This window comes from Cnephaeus nilssonii, assembly GCF_951640355.1.
Source record: "Cnephaeus nilssonii genome assembly, chromosome: 20".
Classification (NCBI taxonomy): domain Eukaryota; kingdom Metazoa; phylum Chordata; class Mammalia; order Chiroptera; family Vespertilionidae; genus Cnephaeus; species Cnephaeus nilssonii.
This window is the reverse complement of record NC_137091.1, coordinates 29,725,802-29,753,433: the sequence shown is the minus strand read 5'-3', so window position 1 is coordinate 29,753,433 and position 27,632 is coordinate 29,725,802. Positions and strand designations below refer to the sequence as shown.

At 59.4% G+C, this 27,632-nt stretch overlaps 1 protein-coding gene across 8 annotated transcripts in view; it reads right to left on the bottom strand.

Annotated features, from left to right (window-relative positions):
* GSE1 (Gse1 coiled-coil protein) overlaps positions 1–27,632 on the bottom strand; it is a 420,008-nt gene that overhangs the window by 125,479 nt on the left and 266,897 nt on the right. Inside the window, exon 1 of one of the 8 annotated variants that reach the window (XM_079799738.1) lies at positions 20,133–23,698. The exons of the other annotated variants lie outside the window; for them this stretch is intronic. Coding sequence (XP_079655864.1) covers positions 20,133–20,538 — 406 coding nt within the window. The 5' untranslated portion in view covers positions 20,539–23,698. Of the gene's footprint in view, positions 1–20,132; positions 23,699–27,632 lie in introns of those variants that run through there. 8 annotated transcript variants of the gene reach the window in all.

Sequence of the window (27,632 nt, the reverse complement as noted above, 5' to 3'; positions counted from 1 at the left end):
TGGTTAACGGAAGCATGGGGCCTGGGGCTTCTGGATAATTCCATCATCCACCCCCAGTCTGGGTGAGTGGAGAAGGAAGCCCGCGGGAGGACTGGTTCCCCATTTGAGGGATCCCTTCCCCAGGCCGTGCTGTGGCCCCTGTGGAGGGGGCAGTGCTCGGCTGGAAGCCAGGTCTGGAAGCTGGTGGGCCTCCCGAGGAAGCCCTGTTTGTGTGACTAGCTCCTTGTGTCTTGTAATCTTGGTGCCATCAAGCAGGAACCACGGACACAGGGCAAGTCTTGCTGTTCCTTGTCTCCATGCCTGGACCCCTTCGGGGCACAAGGGGAGGCCTGGCCCAGGTTGCTGCTCAGAGGGGCTCGGGCTGCATGCAGGAGTGGGGGGCCCTGTACTGCCAGTTCCAAGAAACACGGCGTACACCTGGCTCTCTAGGTCACGCTCCCTAATTCTTCATCCACAGGACAGTCCCAAATATCTGTCCATCAGCCAACGAAAGAGCATCACTCAGTAATGAAAACCATGGACACACGTGACCATCTGGATGAATGTCACAGACTGACCATCGAGCGAAGACCAGCCAGACAGAAGAAGAGCACACGCTGTGTAACTCCATTTACACAAAGTTCCAGAGCAGGCTAACTCCCCTAGCTACAGCGCAAGAACGGACAGCAGGGGCTCCGACAGATGTTTGTACACTGTGCTCCCAGCAGCATTGCTCTCAATAGCCAACGCATGGAAGCAGCTCAAGTGTCCACCGACAGATGAATGGAAAACAAAACGTGGTCTGTTCACACATGGAGTATGATTCAGCTTTAAAAAGGAATGAAGCACTGACACATGCGACGACATGGATGCACCTTGAGGACATTATGCTGGTGAAATAAGCCCATCACAAAAAGACAAATCTGTATGAGTCCATTCATATGAGGTCTCTAGAGCAGTCAACGTCATAGAGACAGAAAGGACAATGGTGGCTGCCAAGGGCTGGGGGGAGAGAGGAGGGAGAGTTAGTGGAGAAAGATGGTGGTGCATGTACTTAATACCACTGATGCTAAATTTTATGCTTTGTGAATTTTACCACAATTAAAAAAAAATAACAAAAACTAACCTAGCATGATGGAAAGCAGATCAGTGGCCACCTGACTGGGGTAGAGAGAAGACTGGGAAGATAGACCAGGGAAGGAACTTTCTGGAGTGATAGCATCCGTGTCAAAAGCCAGTGAGCAGAACTCTTACAATGTCTGCATTTTACTGAATGCAAACTACACCCCCATAAAGTTGATTTTAAAAGTATAAAAAACTAACAACAGCTCTGAACACTCACCTTTCAACAGGCTATTTACAAATTGTTCTTATGTACCCAAATATTCATAACCTCTCCAATATAAAGTATATGCAAAAGAAATTTTTAAATATTTGAAAAACAGAGTTCCAGCATATTCTTCCTCTGTTAATGGGTTGCTGTGTCCCCCACTTAGGAAGACAGGGGTCACTTTGGAAGACATTATGTAGGAAATGCCTCACTCATATAAGAATAGATGTGAAGCCGCTTCCCAAAATACCCTCGTGGGCCAGTATGCCCAAATTCTCGAGTGAGTTCAGAGTCCCAGACCAGAACAGGTGCATCCCACCTGCCCTGGGGGTGGGGTCTGTGCCCAGGGTTGCAGCTATAAGCAATGCTGGGGCTCATCCCAGACAGGTGGTAGGTGGAGAGATATGGGCAGCAGCCCCACTTCAAGAGGCAAGATGGGGCAGCGATAAGAATGAGGGTCTGGAGCAAGAGTCCCCAGTTCAAATCCCATCCTACCACTGTTTAGCTGTGTGGCCTGCAGCAGGGCCCACTGTGCCTCAGTTTTCCCGTATATAAAGTGGGGGTGATGATACTCCCTTGAGGGTGGTTGTGAGAATGAAAGGCTAATATCCAAAGCCCTTAGAGATCACTCACTCTCTCTCCGGTCACCATCTCCTCCCTCCGCCCACTTCATTCCAGGTCCTTCTCCCCCAAGCTTCATGGGGTATCCAAGAAGTCTCTGCCACCTTCTCTACAGCCCAAGTTCAAGTCCACAGGCGGGTCTGTGTTTATCCTCAATTCATCCTTTTCCTGCCCTGGGCCCAGCACCTGGCTCCTCCCTGGGCCCATTGTCTCAGGACGTAGGGCCATCCGGTCTGTCCTGGGGGAGAACAAGGGAGCCCCCCGCCCCCATTTCCTTACAACCACTCAGCTGGGACTCCAAGTCCTTAACCCAGCCCTTGGTCAAATAAACACAACTGCACACAAAAGACATCCCAGCAAGAGCCTTCGCAGTGAAGGGTGGGAGGGATGGGCAGGGCACAGCTCCCGGGGCATTCTGCTTAAGATGCCAAAGGGACCATCCTTGGGTTCTGGTGCTGCCACCCCCCCAGCCCTTGCATTCCTGGGACCTGGAGCCCATCCGGAACAGGTTTTGTTTTGTTTTTGTTATTCTTTAAGCCGAGGGCCTCCCTATTGCTCCTGTCTCCCTCCCCTACTCAAACCCACCCCAAGGCCCCCGCAGTCCCAGCTCACATTGCTCCCTCTGTACACAGACAGTCTGTGCTCATTCTGGCAGGAGAGCCAGGATCTGTGCCAAGTAAAGAGCTGCCCCCTGGCCCAGTTTGTAAATGAACAGGGGTCAGAAGCTCCCCACTGGCGGCCCCTGGACAACTGGCCCCTCGCCCGAGGTGGCCTACGGTGCACCTGATACCCTCCACCCCAGGACTGCAGGGACAAGGGAGGAGCATCCGTCACCATCTCTCAGGGGTCCCCAGCAAGGCTGCGCTCCAGCTGGGGAGCTCAGTTTGATGACACCCCTTCTATCAGCTCCTGCGCCGGTGTCTGCTGGGATCAACTCCCAAATAAAACCTCTGCCCCCAAGTCCTGACTCCAGGCAACCCAACTCAGCCAATGGCAAACAAATGCCAACAGCATCGCTGTGTGTGGGTCAGCCAGGTGACAAACCCCACAGGCCCAGGGACAGTTCGTGCCCTCCAGGCAATGGGGGAGAGGCGGGGGCCCAGGCCTGGGGCAGAGGACAGACACAGAATGGCCCACACTTGGACTTCACCGCTCCCCCTTGCTTCTGATGGGTTTGCATTTTCTCTCCTCAGATTCCAACTACTTCCAAAGGCATTGCCTACCACGGTGGTGGCTGTAATTGTTTCCTCTCTATTCGATCCATTAACGGGAACTCAGATCCACAGGCTGGCTGCTCGCTGAGGCTTCAGGTAGCAATTTTCCATTTGTGTTTCAAATTTTAATGAACGTGCCTGTCCCCTGGGCCCTCCACGTGGGGCTGTAATCCTCGCGCAGCGGGCCGGAGGCGTGCCACCCAAGGCTGGGCTCCAAGGGGATTTCTACAAGGGCCTGCTTTCTCCGAGGAATAGCGCCAACAAAAAATGGTTCTCGCTGCAGCAGCCAGCCGGCCCCCACCGCCCCTCCCTGCTGGCTCGGTGTCGAGCAGGCTGCAAATCATAAGATTATTATTTCTTTCCGCCATCCCCAAAGTATCCTATATCCCAAGATGGAGAGGAAAGTTCAGCTCTGATAAGATTGCATCACCGGGGAGGAGATAGATTCTCGCCCTTGCTCCCTCTGCCTCCGGCTAACATAATTCCTTTCTGATCTTACCCAGGGCATCCAGTCAGGCTGGGAGGCAAACGGGATAATCCATTTTAGAGAGATTGATCAATATCCTTAGGAGCCTTTTAAATGGTTCCACAGGCCTCTAGGAGCCAAGGCAGACAGCTGAGCTGGAAATGTGGGGGCCAGGGGTGACAGGAGGGCAGGCACAACCCTCAGGGATTTCCTGACAGTCCTCCCATTTCCTACCAGACTTCAAGAGCTGGTTCCAATTGGGGCAAGGAGGCGGGGTGCATATGGGCAGGTTGTGCACTGGGCCAAAGGGACTGGCAGGCTGAGGTCTAGTGGGCCCTGCACTCTTGACACCAGTGCCTGAAGCCAACAGGAGGACACGTGTCCCTCCCAACACGAGCAGGGGCTGCTCAGCTCCCACCAACAGGTGCCCAGGGGGACTACAGACCCGGTGTAAGCAGAGACTACACATATCTATACTAATAAAAGGGTAATATGCTAATGAGACCATGGTGGCGGGGCTGAGGCACAGGGTGATCAGGCCAGGAGGGGAGGGTAGTTGGGGGTGATCAGGCTGGCAGTGGGGTACACTTGGGGGCAAGCAGGCCAGCAGGGGGGGAAGTTGGGGTGAGCAGGCTGGCAGGAGGGGCAGTTGGGGGTGAGCAGGCTGGCAGTGGGGGGCAGTTGGGGGTGAGCAGGCTGGCAGTGGGGGGCAGTTGGGGGCTATCAGGCTGGTGGGGGGGCATTTGGGGCAAGCAGGCCAGCAGGCAGAGTGGTTAGGGGTGATCAGGCAGGCAGGCAGGTGAGCAGTTAGGAGCCAGCGGTCCTGGATTGCAAGAGGGATCCCAGATTGGAAAGGGTGCAGGCCGGGCTGAGGGACACCCTCACCCCCATGCATGAATTTCGTGCACCGGGCCACTAGTATATATATATATATTAGCATAATATGTTAATTAGATCAGACAGTCAAACGACTTTCCAGATGAAGCCGGGGCTGCGAGGGCCAAGCCCCTTGCATGAATTTCGTGCACTGGGCCTCTAGTGTGTGTGTGTGTGTGTGTGTGTGTGTGTGTGTGTGTGTATGTGTGTGTGTGTATGTGTGTGTGTGTGTGTGTATTATTGATTTCAGAAAGAGATGGGAGAGGGAGAGAGATATAGAAACATCGTTGATGAGAGAGAGTTATTGATTGGCTGCCTCCTACATGCCCCCCACTGGGGATGGAGCCTGCAACCCAGGCATGTACCTTGACCAGGAATTGAATTGTGATCTCCTGAGTCATGCCATAGCTCAACCACTGAGCTACGCCAGCTGGGCCAGAGCTTCAGACTTTTTAAAGAGAAGCTAGAAATCTTGGGTTTAAAAGAAAACCTACTGGTTTTTAAATATTGGCAATAAAACTTTTTAATAATTTAAAATACTGTGTGGGAACCAAGTAAAACACAGCTGCAGGCCAATAGTAAGCTGTCCAAGGTCTTTCAGCAGCCCAACCAGGAGGCTCTGTTTCTTCTCCCAGACTTCCTACCCCTCTGCTGGAAATTTCCCAACAGCCTGACCCCCTTTTATATCACACCCCCAACACCGTCCACCTGCCTGTCAGTTCCATCTTCAAACCATGTTTAGAATTGCACTCCATCTCATCCAGTCCTCAATTGCCTGGACTATTGCAGTACCTCCTTCCTGGTCTTCTGCTCCACCCTCGCCCCCTGCAGTCTATTCGTGGTACAGCAGCCTGAGGAGGTCAGTAAAAGGCCAGGCAGATATGCCTCTGCACAGAACCCTCAATGGCTCCCATCTCATTCTGAGTGAAAGCCAAGCTCTTACAACCCTCTCTGGGATCTTGTACTCTCTGCCCGCTGTCTACCTCCTCTCTCCCTTGCACTTGCCCTTCCCTTGTAATCTGTGTTACCTCTTCTGCCAGACATCCAATCCATATGACCACAAATTGATTTTGGAGAGGAAGGGAGAGGGAGAGAGAGAAGCATCAATGATGAGAGAGAATCCTTGATTGGCTACCTCCTGCACGCCCCCCCCCCCCCACTGGGGATCGAGCCCACAACCTGGGGCATGTGCCCTTGACTGGAATCAAACCCGGGACCCTTCAGTCTGCAGGCCAACGCTCTAGCCACTGAGCCAAACCAGCTAGGGCAGTGGTCGGCAAACTCATTAGTCAACAGAGCCAAATATCAACAATACAACGATTGAAATTTCTTTTGAGAGCCAAATTTTTTAAACTTAAACTTCTTCTAATGCCACTTCTTCAAAATAGACTCGCCCAGGCCGTGGTATTTTGTGGAAGAGCCACACTCAAGGGGCCAAAGAGCCACATGTGACTCACGAGCTGCGCGCAGTTTGCCGACCACGGAGCTAGGGTACCGTGAAGGAACTCTTTAAAATCATGCAGAACAAGCCGCATAAACTGGGTCTGCCCATGGTAAACTTCTGGACTCTGTTAAAGGGTATGAGATAGGCTTTCTCTGACCACCCCATAAAAAACAGCAATCCCCACTTGGCTGCCTCAGTCTCCCTTACCCTGTTACATTCTCTCCATGTCACTTTTCACCATCAAACCTACCGCTTATTTATCTGTTTGCTTCTTATCTATGGCCTTGATTAGACCATACACTCCATGAGGGCAGGGATTTTTGTCTGTTTGACTCTCCCATTGCTGTGTGCTCAGGCTAGAACAGCACTAAATGGAGGCATGTCTCCCCATTGCCTTCAGAGTCTCTGCAAGCTGCTTAGCACGATGCCCGAGGCCCCTCACATCTCTATCCTTCTCTCCAGCTGTATCCTCAATTCTCCCTCCATGATGAACCACCTGCAGTGTGCTCAGCACAATTTTAGGCACACGCTCTTCTCTTTTCCCAGAATGCCCTCCCCTCCCCTCTCAGCCTACCAAGCGAACTCTTACTCATCCTTTAAAACCCAGGGAGGAAATCCCCTACTTAGGAAACATTCCCTGACTCGGTCCCCACTCCCAACTACAGTTAATCCTCCTTCCACTCTCACTCCCATGTCTGCTCATGTTGGCATTTACTGCCTTCGCCTCTGTCAGGGCAGAGTCTGTGTGCCTGTGCTTTGCAGTCAGCCCGCTGCTGTCAAACCAAGCTCTCCACCACTTCCCACCCAGGGCAGCTGGTCACCCAGAATTGTGCTGTGCCACAATCCCTCCCTAGGACAGCTGGATTTGGGGGTGGCAGGAAAGGAAGTGCCTTCCAGAGGGTCTCTATGCTCTTCAGCACTGAGTGAACCCCTTCTCCGAGATGCCAGTGATGCTGGGAGGGTCAGGAGCCTGGCTACTGGCCCCAGCTCTGGGCATGATGCCCTCATACTCACCTCATCCCACCTGCTCACCCGGGGCCAGCTCCTCCCGCACCCTCTCTGGGAGGGTCCTTCTCACAGCTGATCTTTCGCTTCAGTTTTGTCCTTTCCGCTTCCCTCTCCCGTGCCTGGGGCAGCACCTTTCCCATACGTCATTTGCCAAGAGGACAAGCGGCCGCCCCCACTGCCCTCCATGGGCATGAGCACACATGTGCACAGGTGAAGGGGTGGCGCAGGGGGGCGGGGGGCGGGGAGCCATCGGGAGCCTGGGCATCCGTCTGGCTATAACTTGCCTGGCTCGAAGGTCCTCCTCCTGTTCAGGGAAGAGGAGAGGCTCAGGGCCTCCATCAGATTCACCGGGGAGAGGGTCTCCCCCCTCCCCCAATTCCAGCCACACCCCTCCCCAAATCCCTGCACCGCCTGACAATATTTTTATAACACTGTTTTGGCACGTCTTCTGTGAACTTAATTTAACATTCATATGGCTGCTACTTAATTAAATAGATGAACTCATTTTACATTTACAAGTCTTAATTCATCCTGAACAAAATTGGCCGTGTTTAGTTCTTTATACACCAGCAGCTCCCTGGAACAAATGGTGGCCTTTTTGAGTTAACGGCGGGGACAGGTTAAAAGCTAATTATGGGCTCTGGTCGCCTGTGTGAGAGAGAGCGGACATCTTTATCCATCATCAGAAGTGAGCGGAGGGGCCTCCGGGTCCCGTCTTTCCCAGCCACAGCCGGGCTGGCAGGCCTGTGTCCACCGGGATGAGGGGTAAGCTCCCAGCCCCCGCCCTCCCCTAACTTCTGCCTCCACCTGGGGGAACTCTTTCTGTCCCCACCCACCACCTCTCCCTCCTGGGGAGCTTCCACCCTCCCTGGACATCTGCACCGCTACGCAGGGGCTCTGTCAGTCTGTCTTGGCCATAACAGGTCTGTTTGTTCTTCCTACCCTAAGCAGTCTGAGAATGGGGTTGGCAGTCTGCACTTTATAGCTCCCTAAGAGCTAGGGTTGGCATGGTAGAGGCTGGGCCCAGGCTGCCTGGGTGGGGGGTGGTCCCTATCTCATGGGTCAGGGCAAGGGGTCACCCAGCTAACCCCAGGGGAGTGCCCGAAATAGTAGGTGGGCAATACACATAGCAGATATTAGTATGGTTCCTAGCTTGGTGCTGGGCCCAGGGTGGGGGTGCCAAGCCCAGCGGGCAAACTGGAAGTCAGGTTATCAACTGCTCTGACTAGGGGGAGACAGCCAGGCTTGGGGTCCAGGACTGTCCATGCCCTGGAGCCAGGCTCTGGGGACAGAGGGGAAGTCGTATCGTCCTGGGACCCTGGGAGGCGATGTCCGGCAAGTCAGCACCCTTCTCACTCCCAGCGGAGTCAACCAAGCCAACGTGAGGCCCTCAGTGGGTGTCCTGGAGGGAGGGCGAGAGCTTGAGGGACTTGACCTCTTGCTGCACGCCAGCCCCCAGGTCCCAGGTCTCACAGGGAGGTTTACCGGTGGTGAGACACCCAGCCCGTGTCCCCCCGGGGGCTTTCTACCTGCTTCCCTTAGGACTTATGCCTCACAGGAGGAGGCCCTTCAAGCCTGTGTGGGCAGAGACTGCTCCTAGCCCCGGTTGATGAGCCCAGAGAGGTAGCGTGCCCAGGGTCACACAGCTGGCAACCGGAGATGAGATGTGAACCCAGACATTCTAGGGGCAAAGTCCACAGTCTAACCACAAACACGCAGCCCCCCGAGGAATGAACGGAACCTCCGGAGGTGCGTGACTGTGTCTGGGCTCCGTTGGGGACTCTAGCTGCCCCCAGGCATGTGGACAGTGCCCCCCCACACACACCACAAGGAGCCGACTCCCCCAAAGGAAAGCTTGCTGACCTATCATGAGCATCGATCATTGGCCAGGAGGGATGAAACTATGAAACGAGGAAGTCTGGTGTGGGCCTGGGTCCTCCCTCCTTCTCAGCCCCCAGGATCCACTGAACACCGCAGGCAGCTGGGCCCAGGCTGATGGCCGCCTCTCCTACACAGCATCCTGCCCCTCGCTGAGCCAGCCACCCTCTGCCCCCTGGGTGGGCGAGGGGGGCTAATCCTAGTGGAGGGGCCATCTGTGCCCCTGAGGCGGTTGCCTCACCAGGCGGGGGTGGGGAGCAGTGTGACAGGGGTCCAGCTGTGGGCAGGAGGGTGGTGTACCACCAGTGGCTCCCCCAGGACTCAGCTCCCCGAGAGGCTGCTGCCCCCAGCCCACTGGCCCGGGGCGCCACGCAGAGGCCGGCAGGCTGCTGACGCAACCTCCAGGGCTGGTTGCAGAGGGAGCAGTCAGATCTCCCAGGAGAGCTGGCTGTTCGTTCTGAGAGGGGAGAGCAGGCTTCCTTGTTAGCTTCCGTCCTGCAGCGGATTCACTGATGGCACCGCAGGGGGCAGAGGAGGAGCCCTCAAATGCCTGGACGAGGCTCTGGCGGTCCTGGACATGCCCTGTGGCAGGGGCTGCCTGCCTCAGTTTCTCCAGCATGTGAATGCCCTGCCCCTGCCTCTCACAGACACAGATGTCCGGTGGCCATCAGACCTCCGTGGGGGAAGCTGGCTAGCCCTTCTGCCCCCAGGCTTCCCAGACTAGAAACCACTTCAACATACCTGGCATCCTGGCCCCTGCCAGCGAGCCGCATGGCACAGCCTGCCCCGCCTGCCCTGCCCGATTCTCTGCCCCAGATTTTGTTCACCAGCCTCACCCGCTCCGAGGAACCACCCAACCTCCAGCCCCTCCCACCCAGGACACGAGGTGTCTCAGTCTCAAACAGGTGCCCGGCCTCAGCCCTGAGCCCCATCTGGCAGCCACCACAACCCCCGGGGCTAACAGCCCTCACAGTCACTGGCCACACGAATATTCTGGAGGGCTTCTGATGTGCCAAAAGCATCTTTAAATACAGGTCATCTCGTTCCATGGTTCACAAGCCACACAGCCAGCAAGAGGCACTACTGCGATCAGGTCCCAGATGTATCTGGTCTCAAGGCCTGAGCGCTAACCATGCTCCTGCCCCTGCATCTCCTCCTCCGCTGACCAGGGGGCAAAGACCCACCAGCCCCCGGGCCAGAGAAGGCAGGCCACCTGCCGGGCTGAGCAGGCTGGACACTGTGGATGCCCCACCCCCCGGGGAAATGCCCAGGATGTGGTAGGAAACCAGGAGGGTGGGGGCTTCCCATGGGCTCCTAATCCAGGTGCTCAGGTATGAGGGGAACAGTGTCAGTCCGAAAAGCCCAGGGCCCTTGTCACTGGGCAGGGCGACAGAGTTAGCAACCTGGCCCTGCCCGTGGCAAGCAGCGCCCGGGCTCTGTCTGAGGCTGTTTACACCCAGCCTCTGGTCCCAAAGGCCCGCCCACCGTTAGGTGCGTCCCTAGCTGTGAACAGCTGAGAGTGGTGAGCGTTTGGAATCCTCCCTTCTCCCGGTGTCCAGGGACCCTGTGGGATGGCATCTGGAACCCCTGGAAGGTTTTTGGGCGCAGGTGGCCAAGAGTGAGGGGCCCCATCTCCTGCCTTGTTGCCTCTCCTTGGAATTGCATCAGCCCCCCGCCCCCAGGGTTGGGAGCCCAAGGAGGGGTGGAACAGCTTCGGGGATTCCCCCAGCCCTGCTTCCTTCCCTAGCCCCCATTCCGGCTCCTTAATCAGTCCCTGGAGACTCTCCCCACCAGCCCCTCCTACCCAGAGGCTATTTCATCAGACAGTCAGTCAAGAAATTTTTACCCAGCACCTTCCTCAGGCAAGAGATGGGGTTTTAACAAAAGCAGAAGACAGGAGGAACCAAGATGGCGGCATAGGTTAAACACCTAACCTACAGCCGGGCACAACAATATCAAAAACACAACTAAAAGTCAAAACGGACATCATCCAGAACCACAGGAAAGCTGGCTGACTGAAATGCGCACAATTAGAAGGAAAAAGAAAACCACAAGGAAAATCAGAGAAGCCGTAAAAGCTTGAGGTATGGAGACACGGGCGGAGACAGGAGCCCGCGTGCGTGCGGGGAAGACGGAGCCGGAGAGGAAGGGGCGGCTGGCGGCCTGGCTGGCGTTCTCTGGCGGGAAGGAGATAAAAGCGCCAGATTGTGCTGAACCCCAGCTCCGACTGCACTGAACCCCAGTGCCCGGCGAAACCCTGGGAAGCCGGGCTCATGCTGGGGGAGTCTGGGCTGTGGAACGGAGACACAGAGGAGCTGCGCCGGAGCCGCGCACGGGAATGTGCGCAGAGGAGGAACTGTTGCCTGTGCCGCTGGATTGCCCTAGCGGGAAGGAGACAAAAGCTCCGGACTGTGCTGAACCCCCAGTTCCAACTGCACTGAACCCCAGTTCCGGGAAAGACCCGGGGAAGCCATGCTCATGCTGGGGAAAGCTGGGCTGTAAGGCAGAGATGCAGAGAGGCGGCGAAGAGCAGAGCACCGGAGGCGCGCACGGGATTGTGCGCGGAGGATGGGCTGTTGACTGTGCCGCTGAGTCGCCCTGGAGGGAAGGAGACAAAAGCGCCAGACTGAGGTGAGCCCCAATTCTGACTACACGGAAACCCAGTTCCGGGAGAGAATCTGGGAATCCAGATTCATTGGGGGAGAGACTAGACTGTTTGGCAGCGCGCGAAACTCCAGGGCACTTTTCTCTCAGAGGTGTTTGCTGGGAGTACAGAGGGACACTGAGACACAGGAACCTCATAGGGCGGGGCTGACGGGAAGCCAAGGCGGTAGGCTCCGCCCTGTAACTCCGCCCCATCCAAGCTGAACACAGAGGCTTTTACAATTTTGCAAGTCTAGTTGAACGGGGCTGTCTCCCGGCATAGACACAGCTGATCCTCACAGCCAATTGGACTGGAGGTCACATCCTCCCAGTGTACCAACAGCAATCAAGGCTTAACAACACCAAGACTTTGCACTCAGCCCACAAAGGGGGGTATCAAGAGCGACCACCTAGGGAGATTGGGGAAGCTGAGCGATAGGGAGGCAGCCAAAAGGGGAAGACACCGAAACAGGTCACGAATATAAGGGATGCTGTAATTCCTGCTGAGGGGCCACAGGCAGTAGCTGACCTACACACCATTGGAGACCCAGAAACGAGGGCATCTAGTGGTCGTTGTGAGATGACATCAGATTTCGACCACTCCCATAAGGGACACATTCAAGAGGCAGACGCAGTGAGCGCCAAAGCCTTGCTGCACCAAGACCCGGCACATAGGCGTGTCTCCTGCACAGCAACTCTTCCTTTATAGACACAGAGGGTCCGCACGGCCAATAGGCCTGGAGGACAATTCCTCCCAGTGACACCAACAACAATCAAGACTTAACTATACAAACAAGGACCAAGATGGAGGCATAGGGCAGAAGCCTGATTGCTGCCTACCACAACGGTTTTGAGACTACGACGGGAGAGCGGAGCGGACACCATCCAGAACCACCGGAGGGCTAACTGAGCGGATGCTATACAACTAGAATAAAAGAGAGGGGTACGCGGGATGAAGCTGATGCCGGTGACCCAAAGACCACACTTTAAAAACTACGGCTCAGGCGACACAATGGCGGCCTGGAACGTGCTTGGTGCAGTTCCCCCAGCGGTCTCCGGCTGAGGGGAAGGCTTCACTCGCTGCCGAGCACGGACAGACGAGCCCCTGGGAGACATGGGGCGGGAGACTACGCGCTTGCTGACCTCCGAGTCCTTCAAGAATCTCAACGCCCCGGAAGCGGCCAGGTGCGCACGCTCGGCGACCGGCCACCGCTGCAGACCCAAGGGCCGACGCAGCCACCCCGGACCAGCCCGCCGCCGCGCACCGGGCACACCGGAGCTTCGCCGAGCTCGCCGCCCAACGAGTTCTGCGGTGGCTGCCCTGGAACTCTGAGAAAATGGCCGAAGGAATTGCTGAGAGGGAATTGACCAACAGGAATTGGGATCAAGAAGACGAAACTCCGCTGGGTCCCAGATCCGGGTGAAGCCGCGTGCCCCTGGGTCCGGGTGAGGCTGGGAACTAGGTCAGGGTGAGGCTGGGCCCCGGGTCCGGGTGAGGCCACGTGCCCCTGGGTCCGGGCGAGGCCATGTGCCCCTGGGTCCGGGTGAGGCTGAATCCTGGGTCTGGGCGAGGCCGTGTGACCCTGGATCCGGGTGAGGCTGAATCCTGGGTCCGGGCGAGGCCGCGGGCCCCTGGATCCGGGTGAGCCTGGGTCCCGGGTCCGGGTGAGGCCGCGGGCCCCTGGATCCGGGTGAGCCTGGCCCCGGGTCCGGGTGAGGCCGCGGGCCCCTGGATCCGGGTGAGCCTGGCCCCGGGTCCGGGTGAGGCCGCGGGCCCCTGGATCCAGGTGAGCCTGGGTCCCGGGTCCGGGTGAGGCCGCGGGCACCTGGATCCGGGTGGGCCTGGGCCCCGGGTCCGGGTGAGGCCGCGGGCCCCTGGATCCGGGTGAGCCTGGGTCCCGGGTCCGGGTGAGGCCGCGGGCCCCTGGATCCGGGTGAGCCTGGCCCCGGGTCCGGGTGAGGCCGCGGGCCCCTGGATCCGGGTGAGCCTGGCCCCGGGTCCGGGTGAGGCCGTGGGCCCCTGGATCCGGGTAAGCCCGGGTCCCTGTCCGGGTGAGCCTGGCCCCGGGTCCGGGTGAGGCCGCGGGCACCTGGATCCGGGTGAGCCTGGGTCCCGGGTCCGGGTGAGGCCGCGGGCCCCTGGATCCGGGTGAGCCTGGGTCCCGGGTCCGGGTGAGGCCGCGGGCCCCTGGATCCGGGTGAGCCTGGGTCCCGGGTCCGGGTGAGGCCGCGGGCCCCTGGATCCGGGTGAGCCTGGGTCCCGGGTCCGGGTGAGGCCGCGGGCCCCTGGATCCGGGTGAGCCTGGGTCCCGGGTCCGGGTGAGGCCGCGGGCCCCTGGATCCGGGTGAGCCCGGCCCCATGTCCGGGTGAGGCCGTGGGCCCCTGGATCCGGGTGAGCCCGGCCCCGGGTCCGGGTGAGGCCGTGGGCCCCTGGATCCGGGTGAGCCCGGCCCCGGGTCCGGGTGAGGCCATGGGCCCCTGGATCCGGGTGAGCCTGGGTCCCGGGTCCGGGTGAGCCTGGCCCCGGGTCCGGGTGAGGCCGTGGGCCCCTGGATCCGGGTGAGCCTGGCCCCGGGTCCGGGTGAGCCCGTGGGCCCCTGGATCCGGGTGAGCCTGGCCCCGGGTCCGGGTGAGCCCGTGGGCCCCTGGATCCGGGTGAGCCTGGCCCCGGGTCCGGGTGAGCCCGTGGGCCCCTGGATCCGGGTGAGCCTGGGTCCCGGGTCCGGGTGAGGCCGCGGGCCCCTGGATCCGGGTGAGCCTGGGTCCCGGGTCCGGGTGAGGCCGCGGGCCCCTGGATCCGGGTGAGCCTGGGTCCCGGGTCCGGGTGAGGCCGCGGGCCCCTGGATCCGGGTGAGCCTGGGTCCCGGGTCCGGGTGAGGCCGCGGGCCCCTGGATCCGGGTGAGCCTGGGTCCCGGGTCCGGGTGAGGCTGCGGGCCCCTGGATCCGGGTGAGCCCGGCCCCGTGTCCGGGTGAGGCCGTGGGCCCCTGGATCCGGGTGAGCCCGGCCCCGGGTCCGGGTGAGGCCGTGGGCCCCTGGATCCGGGTGAGCCCGGCCCCGGGTCCGGGTGAGGCCGTGGGCCCCTGGATCCGGGTGAGCCTGGGTCCCGGGTCCGGGTGAGCCTGGCCCCGGGTCCGGGTGAGCCCGTGGGCCCCTGGATCCGGGTGAGCCTGGCCCCGGGTCCGGGTGAGGCCGCGGGCCCCTGGATCCGGGTGAGCCTGGGTCCCGGGTCCGGGTGAGGCCGCGGGCCCCTGGATCCGGGTGGGCCTGGCCCCCGGGTCCGGGTGAGGCCGCGGGCCCCTGGATCCGGGTGGGCCTGGGCCCCGGGTCCGGGTGAGGCCGCGGGCCCCTGGATCCGGGTGGGCCTGGCCCCGGGTCCGGGGGGGGCCGCGGGCCCCTGGATCCGGGTGGGCCTGGCCCCGGGTCCGGGTGGGGCCGCGGGCCCCTGGATCCGGGTGGGCCTGGCCCCGGGTCCGGGTGGGGCCGCGGGCCCCTGGATCCGGGTGGGCCTGGCCCCGGGTCCGGGTGAGGCCGCGGGCCCCTGGATCCGGGTGAAGCAGTGCCCCTGGGTCAGGCCGAGACCAAACCAGAGGGAGTCGGACCTGCATTACCACCATTTGTCCACCATCCAGAGCTGAGGGGTCAGTGCCGACATGTACTCATAGGGAACTGGTGGACATTGATATTGGGTCTCAACAGAACTGTTGGTCCAGAAAGAAACTCTCTACAGACTGATTCATTTGCCTGTCAGCATAACTATTATTGCTCGTCGCACATTCAATTCTTATAAGTATATCTCTAGTGACACATGATTTCGCTCATCTAGGGGAAATGATGAACAACATAGACTGATGAACAAGAACAGAACCAGAAACAAGGAGGCATCGATCGGACTATCGGGCCTCAGAGGGAGGATAGGGGAGGGTGGGGGGAGGGGGGAGAGATCAACCAAAGGTCTTGTGTGCATGCATATGAGCCTAACCAATGCTTAAGTTCAACAGAGGGTTGGGGCATCCAAGGGGAGGGGTGTGGGATGGGAATGGGGGGATGAGGACAAATATGTGACACCTTAATCAATAAAGAAATTTAAAAAAAAAAAAAAAAAAAAAAAAAAAGCAGAAGACAGAGCTGTGTTAGGGGTGGGACCCCTCCCCCCACCACACACACACACACACACACACACACACACACACACACACGCAGGTTCCCCGCCCGCCCCCCCCCCCCCCCCCCCCGGTTGGAACCCTCCCTTCTCCGTGGTTGGAAGAGCTGCCCCCCTGTGAGCTCGCACATGATGCCGGGCAGTGCTCAGGATGGTGCCTCCAGAGCCAGAGCCCAGGACCCCCACGGCTTCCACGTTTACTGCTGAAATACACCACGTGGGTGCACACGTGAGGGGACCCAAGGTGGCCGTGAGCCCTGTGGACCGAGGCCAGGAAGCCTCCCTTCTGTCAGGGGAGGGAGTCACGCTGGCCCAGGAAGGAAGATGAGCAGGGACTAGCCAGGCACAGTGGGGAGGGAGGGCTGCACCCTCGGGTGCTGCGATGAGGGGGGGCCTGGGGCCGTGCTCATCTGTTACACCTGTTGACACCCCTGACCACAGCCCTGGGGCCGGTGTGGGGAAAGGCACCCCTGTTGGGGAAGGCCAGCCCCATCATTTTCTCTTTTCAACTGACCTCAACGGTGGGAGGAGAGGATAAATGGATGAGCCACTTCCTGGCAGACCTCACAGTTCACCCCGGGCCTGTGGGAGGTGGAGGGCAGGCGCTGCTGTTCCGTTCCGAAGGCATCCACTAAGGCAGAGGCACAGGGGGGCTGATGGCTGCCTAATGAAATCCTTACAGCGGCCACCCTCCCAGTCACAATGCAGGCATCCCCGGTCACAAAGGGGGAAATAAATGGAGCCTCCGAGAGGGAGAAGCCGCCCCGTGGCCATGCCCGGCCTGGCTTCCAAACGTCCTCCCCGCACCCCACAAGGGCTCCTGGAAATTTTAGGAGGCCCTGGAGAGACGCCACGGGCAGGGGGCCAGGGCCCGCTCCTCCGCCACTTTCACTAGCTAGAGGATGCCACTCAGTCCTGTGAGTCGTGCCTGGTTGCTCGTTGGCACACACAGGCCCCGGGAACACTTGGCATTGCCAGGGCCCTCATTAGCGGAGGATCTTAAAACAGTATGTGGAAACCCTTCAAGACCCCCTGGGCGGAGCGCCAGCAGGCTCCGGGTTTTACGGGGTGAGAATACTGAGACGGAGACAGCTGCTCTGGGGCGGGTGGCTGAAGCCCACAGCCAGCTCCCTGCCCCCAACACACCTCCTTCCTTCTCTTGCAGGGGTGGGGCTGGAAACCCCTCCCACCTGCGCAGAGGCTGAGGAACAGGGAGGCTCCAAACACACATTTCTGAATGCAACGGCAAGACGCCAGAGTAGGAAGGGAGTTTTGGGGATGCGACTACATAGAAGAAACTGAGGTCCACAGAGCTCCCACACGTGCTCAGAACTAGTTTGCAGCAGGTAAGGCTGGGCCTGGAACCCAGGCCTCTCCATGCCCATAGGCCCAAATCTGGGCAGGATTCTGCACCAGGCAGGAGGGAGAGCCGAGGGGGTGTCCAGGGAGGCGGGGCTAGGGGGACAGCACAGGACCCAGAGGCAGGAGGCTCTAGCTCTTTTAAGGTGAGACCGGGGTGAAGTGTAGGCGTATGGTCGTTCCTCGGGTTTAAATGTCTAAGTCTAGACAGAAAAGCAGTGCCCAGGCCTGGGCCCGGTGCCCCCTCCCCGCTGCCCACTGCCCTGGGACCTCAGTCAGCACCACTGGGCTGCCATCAGCAGTCAGGGGGTCGGAAACCTCCTGGTCAAGGCAGAAGGGCCGCCCCAGGTCAGAGTTTCTGCTGCAACCGTGTTCACCTGGAGGCCTTCCTGAAGGCCCCAGACTCACTCCCCAAGGCTCCCAATTCTGGAGTGAAGACCTTTGGCCAGTCTCTCTGCCAGTCACTACACAGAGGTGCTGGTCATCTGTCCAGAGGCCTTAAGGGGCCAGGCTCCCTCCCCTCTGCTCTCAGGCCCTGCAACAATGCCTGCTACCCCTTCCTCTCCTCCCTCCCAGAGCTCCACCCACCTTCCCCACAGAGCCCCTCCATGTCTTCCCCTGGGGCGGGGGGGGGGGGGGGGTCCCAGTCTCCCTGGGCACCAGAAAGGCCAGAGCACAAAGCATGTGGGTCACCAGGCACAGGTCCTGCCTCATTCCTCATCTACAACCAGGCTTCTAGAACCCCAGACCACCGTCGCAGGGAGAAAGGGGAGCACGCGGGGCACCCCCGTCACGAAGAGGATGACAAAGATAACAGTGAGGAGATCAAAGCTGGACACACTGACAGAGCCCACCCCATCCTGGATGCAGCCTGGGTCTCATCGAGCCCCCACAACAACCCTATGAGCTAGTTGCTTCATTATCCCAATTGCTCGAGGGGAAACTGAGGACCACAAAAAGGGAGATGGTCTGGGCCCACACACAGGGAGGGCTGAGATTGATCTACCCAGGCGGGCCAGTCCTACGGCAGGGAGACCAGCCCCCCGAGCGGCCGGCACTGCCCACCACGGTGGCCCCGAGCCATGTGTGAACACTCGTGTCCATCGATTGGCATTAAATGACATCCCAAGTCCTGGTCTCACGAGTCACATTGTAAGTGATCAATAACCACACGTGGCTGGTGGCTGTTGTGCTGCACGGTACAGGTTTAGAACATTGCGTCATCAGAGGAAGTTCTACAGAGGGAGACAGGGCTGTATGGGGGGCCCCTCCCTGGGGTTCCAGCCCCCCCATCGTGGCCTCTGACTGGGAACAGGAACCGGTGTTTCCTGAGGACGAGCGTGACCCATCCTGGTGCAGAGACCAGGTTCTCTATTCTCAAAACCACCGGGCTGGGCAGGCGCCCGGATGGAGCCAGGTGTGCCCTTCACTGCACGGATTAAGGAGCCAGAAACGGACTGAAGGACAGACAGACGGGGAGAGAGACCCCGAGCAAGCTGGGAGACCAGACCGGCACTTCCTGGCTAAGCATCTCAGGTGGGTGGGGCGAGTCTCATGACAGGTCCTTTGTATACCACGTGGGCTCTACACACAGCCCAACCGCCTAAGAGTGTGCTCTGCACACAGAGCAACTGAAGACCAGGTCACACACACCAAGTTCGGCTTTGCGACGACTTTGAACCCCATCCCAGCATGGTGCGTTACCCCCGCTGTACAGCAGGGGAAACTGAGTCTCAGAGAGGGCAACAGCTGGCCTGAAGGGGAGTTGGGACTGGAACCTGAACATGGCCACCCTGAGCTTTCCTGTGCAGCCTGGTGTTTGGCTCCCAGGCTGTGTGACCTGGGCCAAACCACTTCCCCTCTCGGTGCCTCAGTTTCCCCTGGTGTACAATGCCGATGGTCACATCCCTGCCACACAGTTAGTGAGATGACATGGACAAAGCGGGCAGCGCAGTCCTGGCCACGTGCTCCGTGTACTGTTGCCAGGGTTCGTGGTGCCTTCCGTGACCACTGCTGTGGGCGGCCCCGTACCATCCATGGTGAGCATCCTCACCTCCCACAGACCCCACACCCTCCCCGGACCCTCGCACCCTGTGAGAACGAAACCCGGGGTCACTCCCGAAGTCCCCTGCACATGCCAGGGCAGCTGCCTCAGGTCACCCCGGACCAGGAAGCACAGATGCCCAGGGGGCCAGGGACAGCGGGGCCAGAGCCGGCGGCCTCTGCAGGGGAGAGATAACCCGGCTGGCATGCCTGCTGTGCCCGGCTCCAGCTCACAGCGTCCAGACATTGTGCTGCAGGCTGGGGGCCCTGTCTCTGGCGCCCCGCTCAGGGGGATGGTGGCAGGAAGTGACAGGGAGGCAGAGTGGAGAGACAGGCCCTCACAAAGAGCGCGTCCCCTGTAAGTGGAGATAAACCTTGGGAGGAGAAAGGAGCGCTAAATCAGTTGTTGAGCAGATGTACCACATGCTGACAGGGCAAATGTGCGGCCTTTCACGGCCACTCCGCGCTCACCCGCCGTTATTCATGGCCGCGCCGGCGCTTTATCTCCCGCACATGATGGGAGGCCACGAGGCAGACACTTGCTCCTGCCTGCGCGGGGCTCCCTCGGAAAATATTAATATGTAAATGTCACTCTCCGAAGACCAGAAATGAAATGGAATGACCGGCTGGAAGATGCTCTGCTGGCAAGATAAAAAAAAGAAAGGAAAAAAAAGAAAGCTGCTCAGAACTGGAGGCGAGAGGGCTGGCTTAGGAGAGGGGGGAGGGGCGGGGGCGGGGAGCAGAGGATTTTTTGGGGAGGGCATCAGCCATTTCCTTTCTCCAGGCAAACGGCTTCAGTGTAAGGCTGAGAGCAGGGGAGGGGGAGCTCTGGGCTGCCGCCCGATGTGAGGATGTCTTTACCGGGTCCCAAGACAAATAGCACAGATGCTAATGTGTATTGGGCTTCCATTCTGTGCCTGGAATCTTCTGGAAGTTTTTATGCGCCTAAGCTCTTTCAGTCACTGCCAGCCCTACAGCCCCATTTCACAGACGAGGAAACCAAGGCACACGGAGGTTCAGTGGCTGGGCCAGAGCGTTAAACCTAGTGCCGTCTCTGGGCCTCGGGGTCTCCGCTTCCTCCTGCTCCAGGAGTGAGCACACTTCGGGACCTGTGCCCGCGAGGCTCGTGTGCAATGCTCTGTCTGCAGGCGGGGACCATGGGTTTTGCTCTGAGGATGTTCTGGCAGGAGGGAGGGATCTGAGTGAAGACAGGTGATGCCCACCAGGCAGCTGCCCACAGGACAGCGCTGGCATACGGCCTCCCTCCCCAGCCATTGGGCATGTCATTTCTCCTTCCCCGTCTTCTCTGCATCCAGCCCCTGATGGCCCCCACCTCCTAGCCCATGTGCCCAGGGGTAAGAGCTGGGCCCGAGTGGGAGTCCTGGGAGCTGGGTGGGGGGTACCCACTAGCCACAGAAACAGCAGGATGGCAAGTTGGCCTAAGGTCTTGACAGAAGAGATGGGAGGAAAGCAGCCCCTAATACTTTGGGGGTGCCTAGGAGGCCCTGCCAACATATGCTGGGGGTCCCCCTGGGACCCATCCAGAGAGGGTTGCTATGGGCTCTAATGGTCTCCTGCCCCACCTGACTGGATCCTCAGAGCCCAGTTCTGCACAGCCAACCACAGTGCACCCTGCAAGAACACGGGGTCATCCCTGGCCCCCCCGCCTGCTCAGGTAATCCTCCCCCCCCCCCCCCCCACATTGAAAATGCCGCCCTGAGCCCTGAGCAAAGGCAGGTGTGAGCTGGAAGCAGCCTGGGGCCCTTCTTTCAGAGGCTGCTGCCTCCTCTCACAGCCCCACCCGCCTGCCAGCTGCCAGAGCTCATCAGCAAACTCCAGGGTGACCCCAGGCCACGAGCTAACAGGAGCAGTTGTATTTCTTCCCTGCAACGCCAGCTCGCTGCTACTTAACCCTGTCAAGCAGGAGTCTACAGAAGACCTGCAAGAGGGGCACAGGAAGCAGTGTGGGTTGACACCAGGCGGCCCCTGGCTCCCTGGGCACCCTCCAGGCTGGTGCGAAGGCCCCTGGGACAGGGACAGGCACAGGGCAGAGGCAGGCAGCGCCTGCAGATGGAAACTGTGACTTCAGGAAGCTGGAATGCTGCTTGGGAAATATCAATGCTCATTCGTCAATGGGAGGCACCCTGGGAGCAGAGGGAGCAGAGGGAGGAGTGTGTGCACACACAAGCACATACGTGCGAGTGTACACGTGTGTGCCAACACACATGAGCACACAGATACACACATGTGCACACATGCATGTATATACACACAAACACACTCAGGTGCATACCACCCACCCACCCATGCTCACAAACATGCACACAAATATACATACACTCACGAATTTACACATGTGTACACAGACACAAATGCACACACACATGCCCTGGCATACAAACACGTGTGTGCACATGCATACGCACATCCTTGCCAAGCCTCTGACTGACTAACTCAGACCTGGCTCCCAGGATCCCTGCGAGCCCCAGGGCAGATACAGGCAGAGGAGGGAGGGGAAAGGAGCAGCTGCTGGGGGAGGGGGTGCTGGGGACTAGGCCTTGTAGTCTGGCCTTGAGAAATCTCCATCCCGTGTGATGGATTCTGGCAGAGCGGCCCTTCCCAGGAACAATGGGCTGGAGTCTCCGGGCTCTGTGGGCGCCTGTGTGTGAGGAGTTTGGGCAAGAGGAAGGTGTAGCGTGTGTGAGAAATGGGGCTTGGCAACCTCTCAGGGGACTGTGCCAAACCTCCAGTGGGCGCTGCTCCTGGCAGGGCCAGGCCAAGGGGCTGCAAAGCCAGGCCTGCCCACCCCTCCCCAGGCCTGGCTGCCTTCTTCCCTCCTCCAAGAGCTGCCGTGGGGTGGGGGAGGCTCAAAGGCAGGGGTTACCCTGGGGTGGGGATTCAGAGGGCACAAGGGAGAGAAGGGGGCTCTCATGACCGGGAATGGGAGCAGCAGTTGGGCCTGTTCCCAGGGAAGCCCCAGGGGCTCATGGCCAGAGTGGAGGTAGGGGGAGGGGGCAGTGACGAGGGAAAAGGAAGGAGAGAAGGGAAGGGGGAGAGGAGAGAGGGAGGGGAAGGAGGTGGAGAGAACAGGGGGTCAGAGGGCAGAGAGGAGAGGCAGGGAGAGGGGGAGGGGAGGAAGAGAGGGAGGAGAGGGGCTCAGTGGGCAGAGGATGCTCCGAGGAGGAGGAGGTGTTAGGAGCAGCAGCCCTGCCCTCAGCAGCCTAGAGAGCCCCTGGTTCTCTGCCCACAGCTTGCCAGGGCTCTTGATAGCCCTGGCCACACCCTGGAGTCACCTTTGGACCTCGAGGGTCTTTTGCTTTTTGGGGAGCCCCCATGGATTCCAACATGTGCTAGTTCTCAAAGTGGGGTCCCCACACACCCAGCAGCATCACCTAGGAGCAGAAATGCAGATTCCAGGCCCTCCCCAAGACCTGTGTTTTACTCCACCATCCGTGGGGGGTGGGAGGTCCTAAGCTCAGGAGAGGGCGGGACCGACCGACCGACCCCGCACCCCAACCCCCACCTGGGATGTGCAGCCTGGGGCCTCCAAGAGCAAGGGGAGAAGAGGGCAGGACAGCGGTGCGAGTCCACGGGGAAGGAAGGCCCTTCTGCCTCCTGGAGGAGCGATGACGCCTGGGGGGCACAGGGACGCCTGGGGATGCGGTCAGGCTGGGGACAGGGGGAGGGAAGATGTCCCCTTTGTCCTGAGAAAGCAGGCAGGCCAGGGCACAGAGGTGTCCCAAGGCTTCAGAAGTCCTCAAGGTGACCCCCACACTGAATGCTGGGGTTTAGGGTCAGGAGAAGTGTGGGACGGACTTTCTGAAGGTCCTGGCCCTTCGACCTGCCCAACTGCCCCCATGCTGGAAGGGAACAGGTGAGACTGGGGTCCCTCGGTCCTCCCCCATCTTGCAAGATTTGTAATTAAATTAGCGCTCAGTCTCTGCCGGCATCACACAGCTGATCAGCCCACCTCCACTGCTGGGTGATGGGAGCACTTTGATATTGGGCTGGACTCTAATGCGTGTGGTGTGAGGGACCCTAATTTATTACGCGCTGGTAATTGATGTTTACACAAAGCAGCTCTTACAGCTACTCAAAGTAGGAGATGAAAAGCAATCAATCAGCCATTTGCCTCAAAAGAGAGGGAGAAAATACCACACATATCAAAAGCAACCCCCCCCCCCCCAAATACCGAGAAGGGGCTGGATTAGCACATTGGCACTTTGAAGCGTGGGGTTTCAACCGCACAGACAAATGGCGATTGCGAGGATGTGGGGAAATCATCGCCAGGCTGCCTGTGGCCCTGGGCCCTTGGGAGGGGCGGGGCCTGGGTCCCCCTGGAAGACCCAGGCTGCAGTGTGGGGTGCTGCCCTGTGGCCCAACAGCCTTCCCTCAGCCTCCTGGCATCTCACCTGTTCTGTTCCCTCTGGGCCACAGGAATGTGGCTCCAGGCCCAAGTTTGGTTTCGGGGGGGGGGGGGGGGGGCCCTGCTGAGCCCCAGCGTGACTCCAGGGCGGAGTGAGACCCTCCTGAACCCTGGCTTCATGGCTGAGGTGTAATGATCCTCACGGTGGGGCTGAGCCAGGCTGGGGATACAGGGACAGTGCTGAGACGCCAGTGGAGAAGGCCACGTGGCCACAGAGGTAGAGACCGGAGCCATGTGGTCAGGGCCAAGGAGCACCAGCCGTCCCTGGGAGCCAGGGGAATCAGGGAAGGACCCGCCCCTGGAGCCTCCACACGGAGCACAGCCCCGCCCACACCTTGACGTCACCCCAGGGACACTGGTTTCCAGCTCCTGGCCTGCAGAACCACGAGAGGACACGTTGGTGCTGCTTTAGCCCACCGAGTCCGGCCGCTGGTTGTGGCAGCCACAGCAAGCTAACGCGGCATCTGGTACCATTTAACACAACATAGAGATAAGCAGGGCAGGGGCCAGACAGGCAGCATGGAGGTCCCCCTCCCCCGACGGCTGAGCCTGGGTCTCCGTGGGTACCGGAAGCTGCGGATTGGGGTGGTATCTAGGCGGGGAGTGGTGGAGAGAGTGGACGTGGTATGTGGGTGGGAGAGGAGGGGAGAGAATGCAGCCAGGTGCCAGGTGAAGTCAAGGTGTGGGCAGGGCTGTGCTCCGTATGGAGGCTCCAGGGGAGGATCCTTCCAGCTCCCAGGGGCTACAGGTGCTCCTTGGCCACCTCCCTCCAGTCTCTGCCTCGTGGTCACGTGACCTTCTCCACTTGTGTCTCAGATCTCTCTCTGCTGCTCTCTTTTGTGAATATGTCTTACTGATTTTAGAGAGAGATGGAAATGTCAGGGAGAAACATCAATATCCATCGTCTGCCTCCTGCACTGCCCCTCCTGAGATCAAGCCTGAGACCTGGGAGCCCTGACCGGGAATCAAACTGGTGACCTCTTGGTGCATGGGTCGGCCCTCAACCACTGAGCCACACCAGCTGAAGCGAGGCTCTGCCTCTCTCTTATAAGGACCCCTGTGATTGCAGGGCCCACCTGGATAACCCAGGGCACTCTCACCTCACAATCCTTAACTTAATCACACCTGCCAAATCCCCCTTTCCCAATCAGACCGCATTCGAAGGTTGCAGGCATTAGGGCATGGACACGTCTTTTGGGGGCCACTTTTCAGCCTACCACACACATGAAGGGAAAATGGAGCCAGGTTCCTGCTTCTTTATGTCCAGTGAAGACGGCCCCGGAAGCCTGTCGCTCACCCAGCAGCCCTTACATCTGTCCGATACTGCCTGAGTGCCAGGCGCTGTTCTGAGCGTTGGGGACACGGCAATAAAGAGAACAGAGCGATCCCTCTCTTCACGGAGCTCACGCGTATATGTGGTTAAAGAGTGACCAATACAAAGGGAAACAAATAGAGCCAGGAGAGGAATTCGGTGTTAAACGTCCACGTGGAGCAGCTGACTTTTGAACAAAGGCCTGAAGGAGTGGGAGCAGGAGCAGGAGAAGGAGCGGGAGCAGGAGTGGGAGCAGGAGCTGGAGCAGGAGCAGGAGCGGGAGCGGGAGCAGGAGTGGGAGCAGGAGCGAGAGCAGGAGCAGGAGCAGGAGCAGTGTGGAGATCTCGGGGGAACATTCCAGAGGGGGCGGCAGGTGCACAGGCCCACAGGCTGAGGTGCCTGGTGGGTCACAGAACAGCAGGAGCCGCGTGGCTGGAGTGAAGCAGATGAAGGGGGTCGGAGGTGGATTCAGGAGGGAGTAGGAGGCTTTGAGGTGGGTCCCAAAGGGCTTCGTAGTTCTAACCGTGACTCTGACTTTTGCACCTGTCGTGTGGGAGCTGTGGGAGGACAGCCACACTTGGGATCCCGCCTCCCTGACCGAGGCTGGGTTTCCCCCCTCCCTTCTAGTGTTTTCTCCCAGCGGGACCATCAGAGGCAGCCCAGCCCTTGCTGAGTATCCAGCTTCCGGTGCCAAGCACGGCCGCCAGCTGTGGTGTGTGTGCCCTCGTGCAGGCGGGCTGTGCAGGCTGCACACACACACACACACACACACACACACACACACACACACACCCCTCGCTGGTCCAGGGCTGGGGTGAGCCTGGGCAAGTGCAGTGTGCCTGCTGGAGCTGCAGCTCCATTAAGAATTTATCAGCCCAGAGGGAAGAAGTCTTTAGTGCTGGGTCTCCCATGGTGGGGTCTGCGACAATAGCAAAACTTGGCTTCTGGGAATAAAATGGAAATTCAGGCCCTGGAGTATAATGAAAAGCTGGCTCGCAGGCATTTCCCTCTGAGCAGGGCTGAAAGGCCCCCTAATGACGGGAGAGCTGGGGGACAGGTGGGGGCGCCAGGGGACCCCAGCACAAGCACACAAGATGGTGGCCACGTTGGAGGCACTCCCCCCACCCCCCAGAGCCCCACCTGCTCAGGGCTGCCTGGCCTAATAAACCCTCTCTCTTTGGAGTCACATTCAAAGCGGTTCCAACAGGGAGCCATACGTCACCAAATCCAGCAAAAATTTGTGCTAAATTGAATCAATCCATCTTGGAAATGGCTCTTGTCAGGTTCTGTCAGAGAGACCGTCTGCAGGGGACGGAGAGATCAGGAGGGGCAATCAGGATGTGGGGGCTGGGGGGCTCGAATCTTAACACCTCAAAGCCTCCTGCAGGCTGTGGTTGGGGGAGGAGGGGCTGGCACTCACCCACGAGTCCTTGTGAAGGAGGCTCACCGCAAGCCGTGTGTATGTGGGGGTTGGGGGGGGGGCAGACAGGTGGCAGAGGCGTCAGGCTGGCAGTGGGCCCCACCCCGCAGCCTGGCCAGCCTGCATTGTTCTACCTTAGATGGAGCCTTCTCATGTCTCAGTTCCGTGGAATCCCACAATTACTAGGCACCCACTAAACACCAGGTACGCTGACGGCAGGGGAGGGCCTGGGCAAAGCCAGCCGGGGGGAACTCAGTCAGACCCAGGGCTGCAGGACTCGGCGCTCGGGAGCAGCCAGGGACCGGAGCCAAGGTGCTCCCTTGAGTGGGCAGCTGAGGAAGGCGGCCCTTCCAGGAGGGCTGTGGCCTTGCCAGGGCCTGGGGAGGCCCTTGGCCTCCTCCTTGGTGACATGCGTCTCCCCTTGTTCACCATGATTCTGGGCATCGGGCCCGAACTCTGGAGCTCTGGGCTCCTGAGATGAACAAGACGTGGGTTCGCCCAGCCAGCCCCTGCTGTTCTGAGCGAGGCCCAGGGCCTCCAGGTCCCACCGGCACGAGCTCCCCAGAACCAGAACTCTCCCCATCTCTTCCCAAAGCCCGGCTCTCAGATTGGTCCACGTCCGACGTCCAGCCTGTTAGCCAGCTTCGTTTCCACCTGTGCCCACACAAAGCCTAGCGCCCATCACGCGGGCAGGCCACATCCCCCAGCCCATGAAAAGCCCTGTGGGGTCCAGCCTTCCAGCCTTCGTCAGTGCTGTACCCCTCCCCACAGCGGCCCTGCTACCTCTACTGGGGTCACCCCAATCCCCTCTTTCCTTCAGGTCCCGGCTCAAGCCTGTGTCCCCTGCTGTGGCCATCTCCCCCCAACTCCAATCCCTACCATCAGATCTAATGCATCCCAACCCGCCAGCACTCAGCGTGTGCCTGTCGCCGAGTGTCAGCTCCCTGAGGGCACAGACCCGACGTGCACATGACAGTCCCCAAAGGATGCACACAGGCAGGCACGTAGATGTTCATGAACCGTCCTTCTGAAGGTCAAGGTCAGGGGTGCCAGGATGCAAGCAAAAGACAAAACACACTATTAAGTTCCTGCAAATTTCACTCTGTGGATAAAAGCAAACCAAGAAATCAACTTTCCGCAGCGCATCAAGTTCACAGGGTGACCTCTTGGCTTCGGGCCTGTGTTTCTGGGTAACTGTTGCCCTGTGTCTGTGAAGCAGCTGCCGGAAGACTCAGCAATCAAGCCCACTCCAGGCACGCCCAGCCGACCACGTCTCCTCCTGCAGGCAGCCCACCGGCAAAGCCCCCAATGGCTTGTCCCACCTCCTGAGCTGTCTCTGCTTCTCCCCAGCTTGCCCCAGGTCGTGCTGAAACAGAGCGGCGGTTAGGCAGGAGCCACCCAGAATATGTCACTTTGGAACATCACTAGTTTTTTGAAAAATTACCTTATGA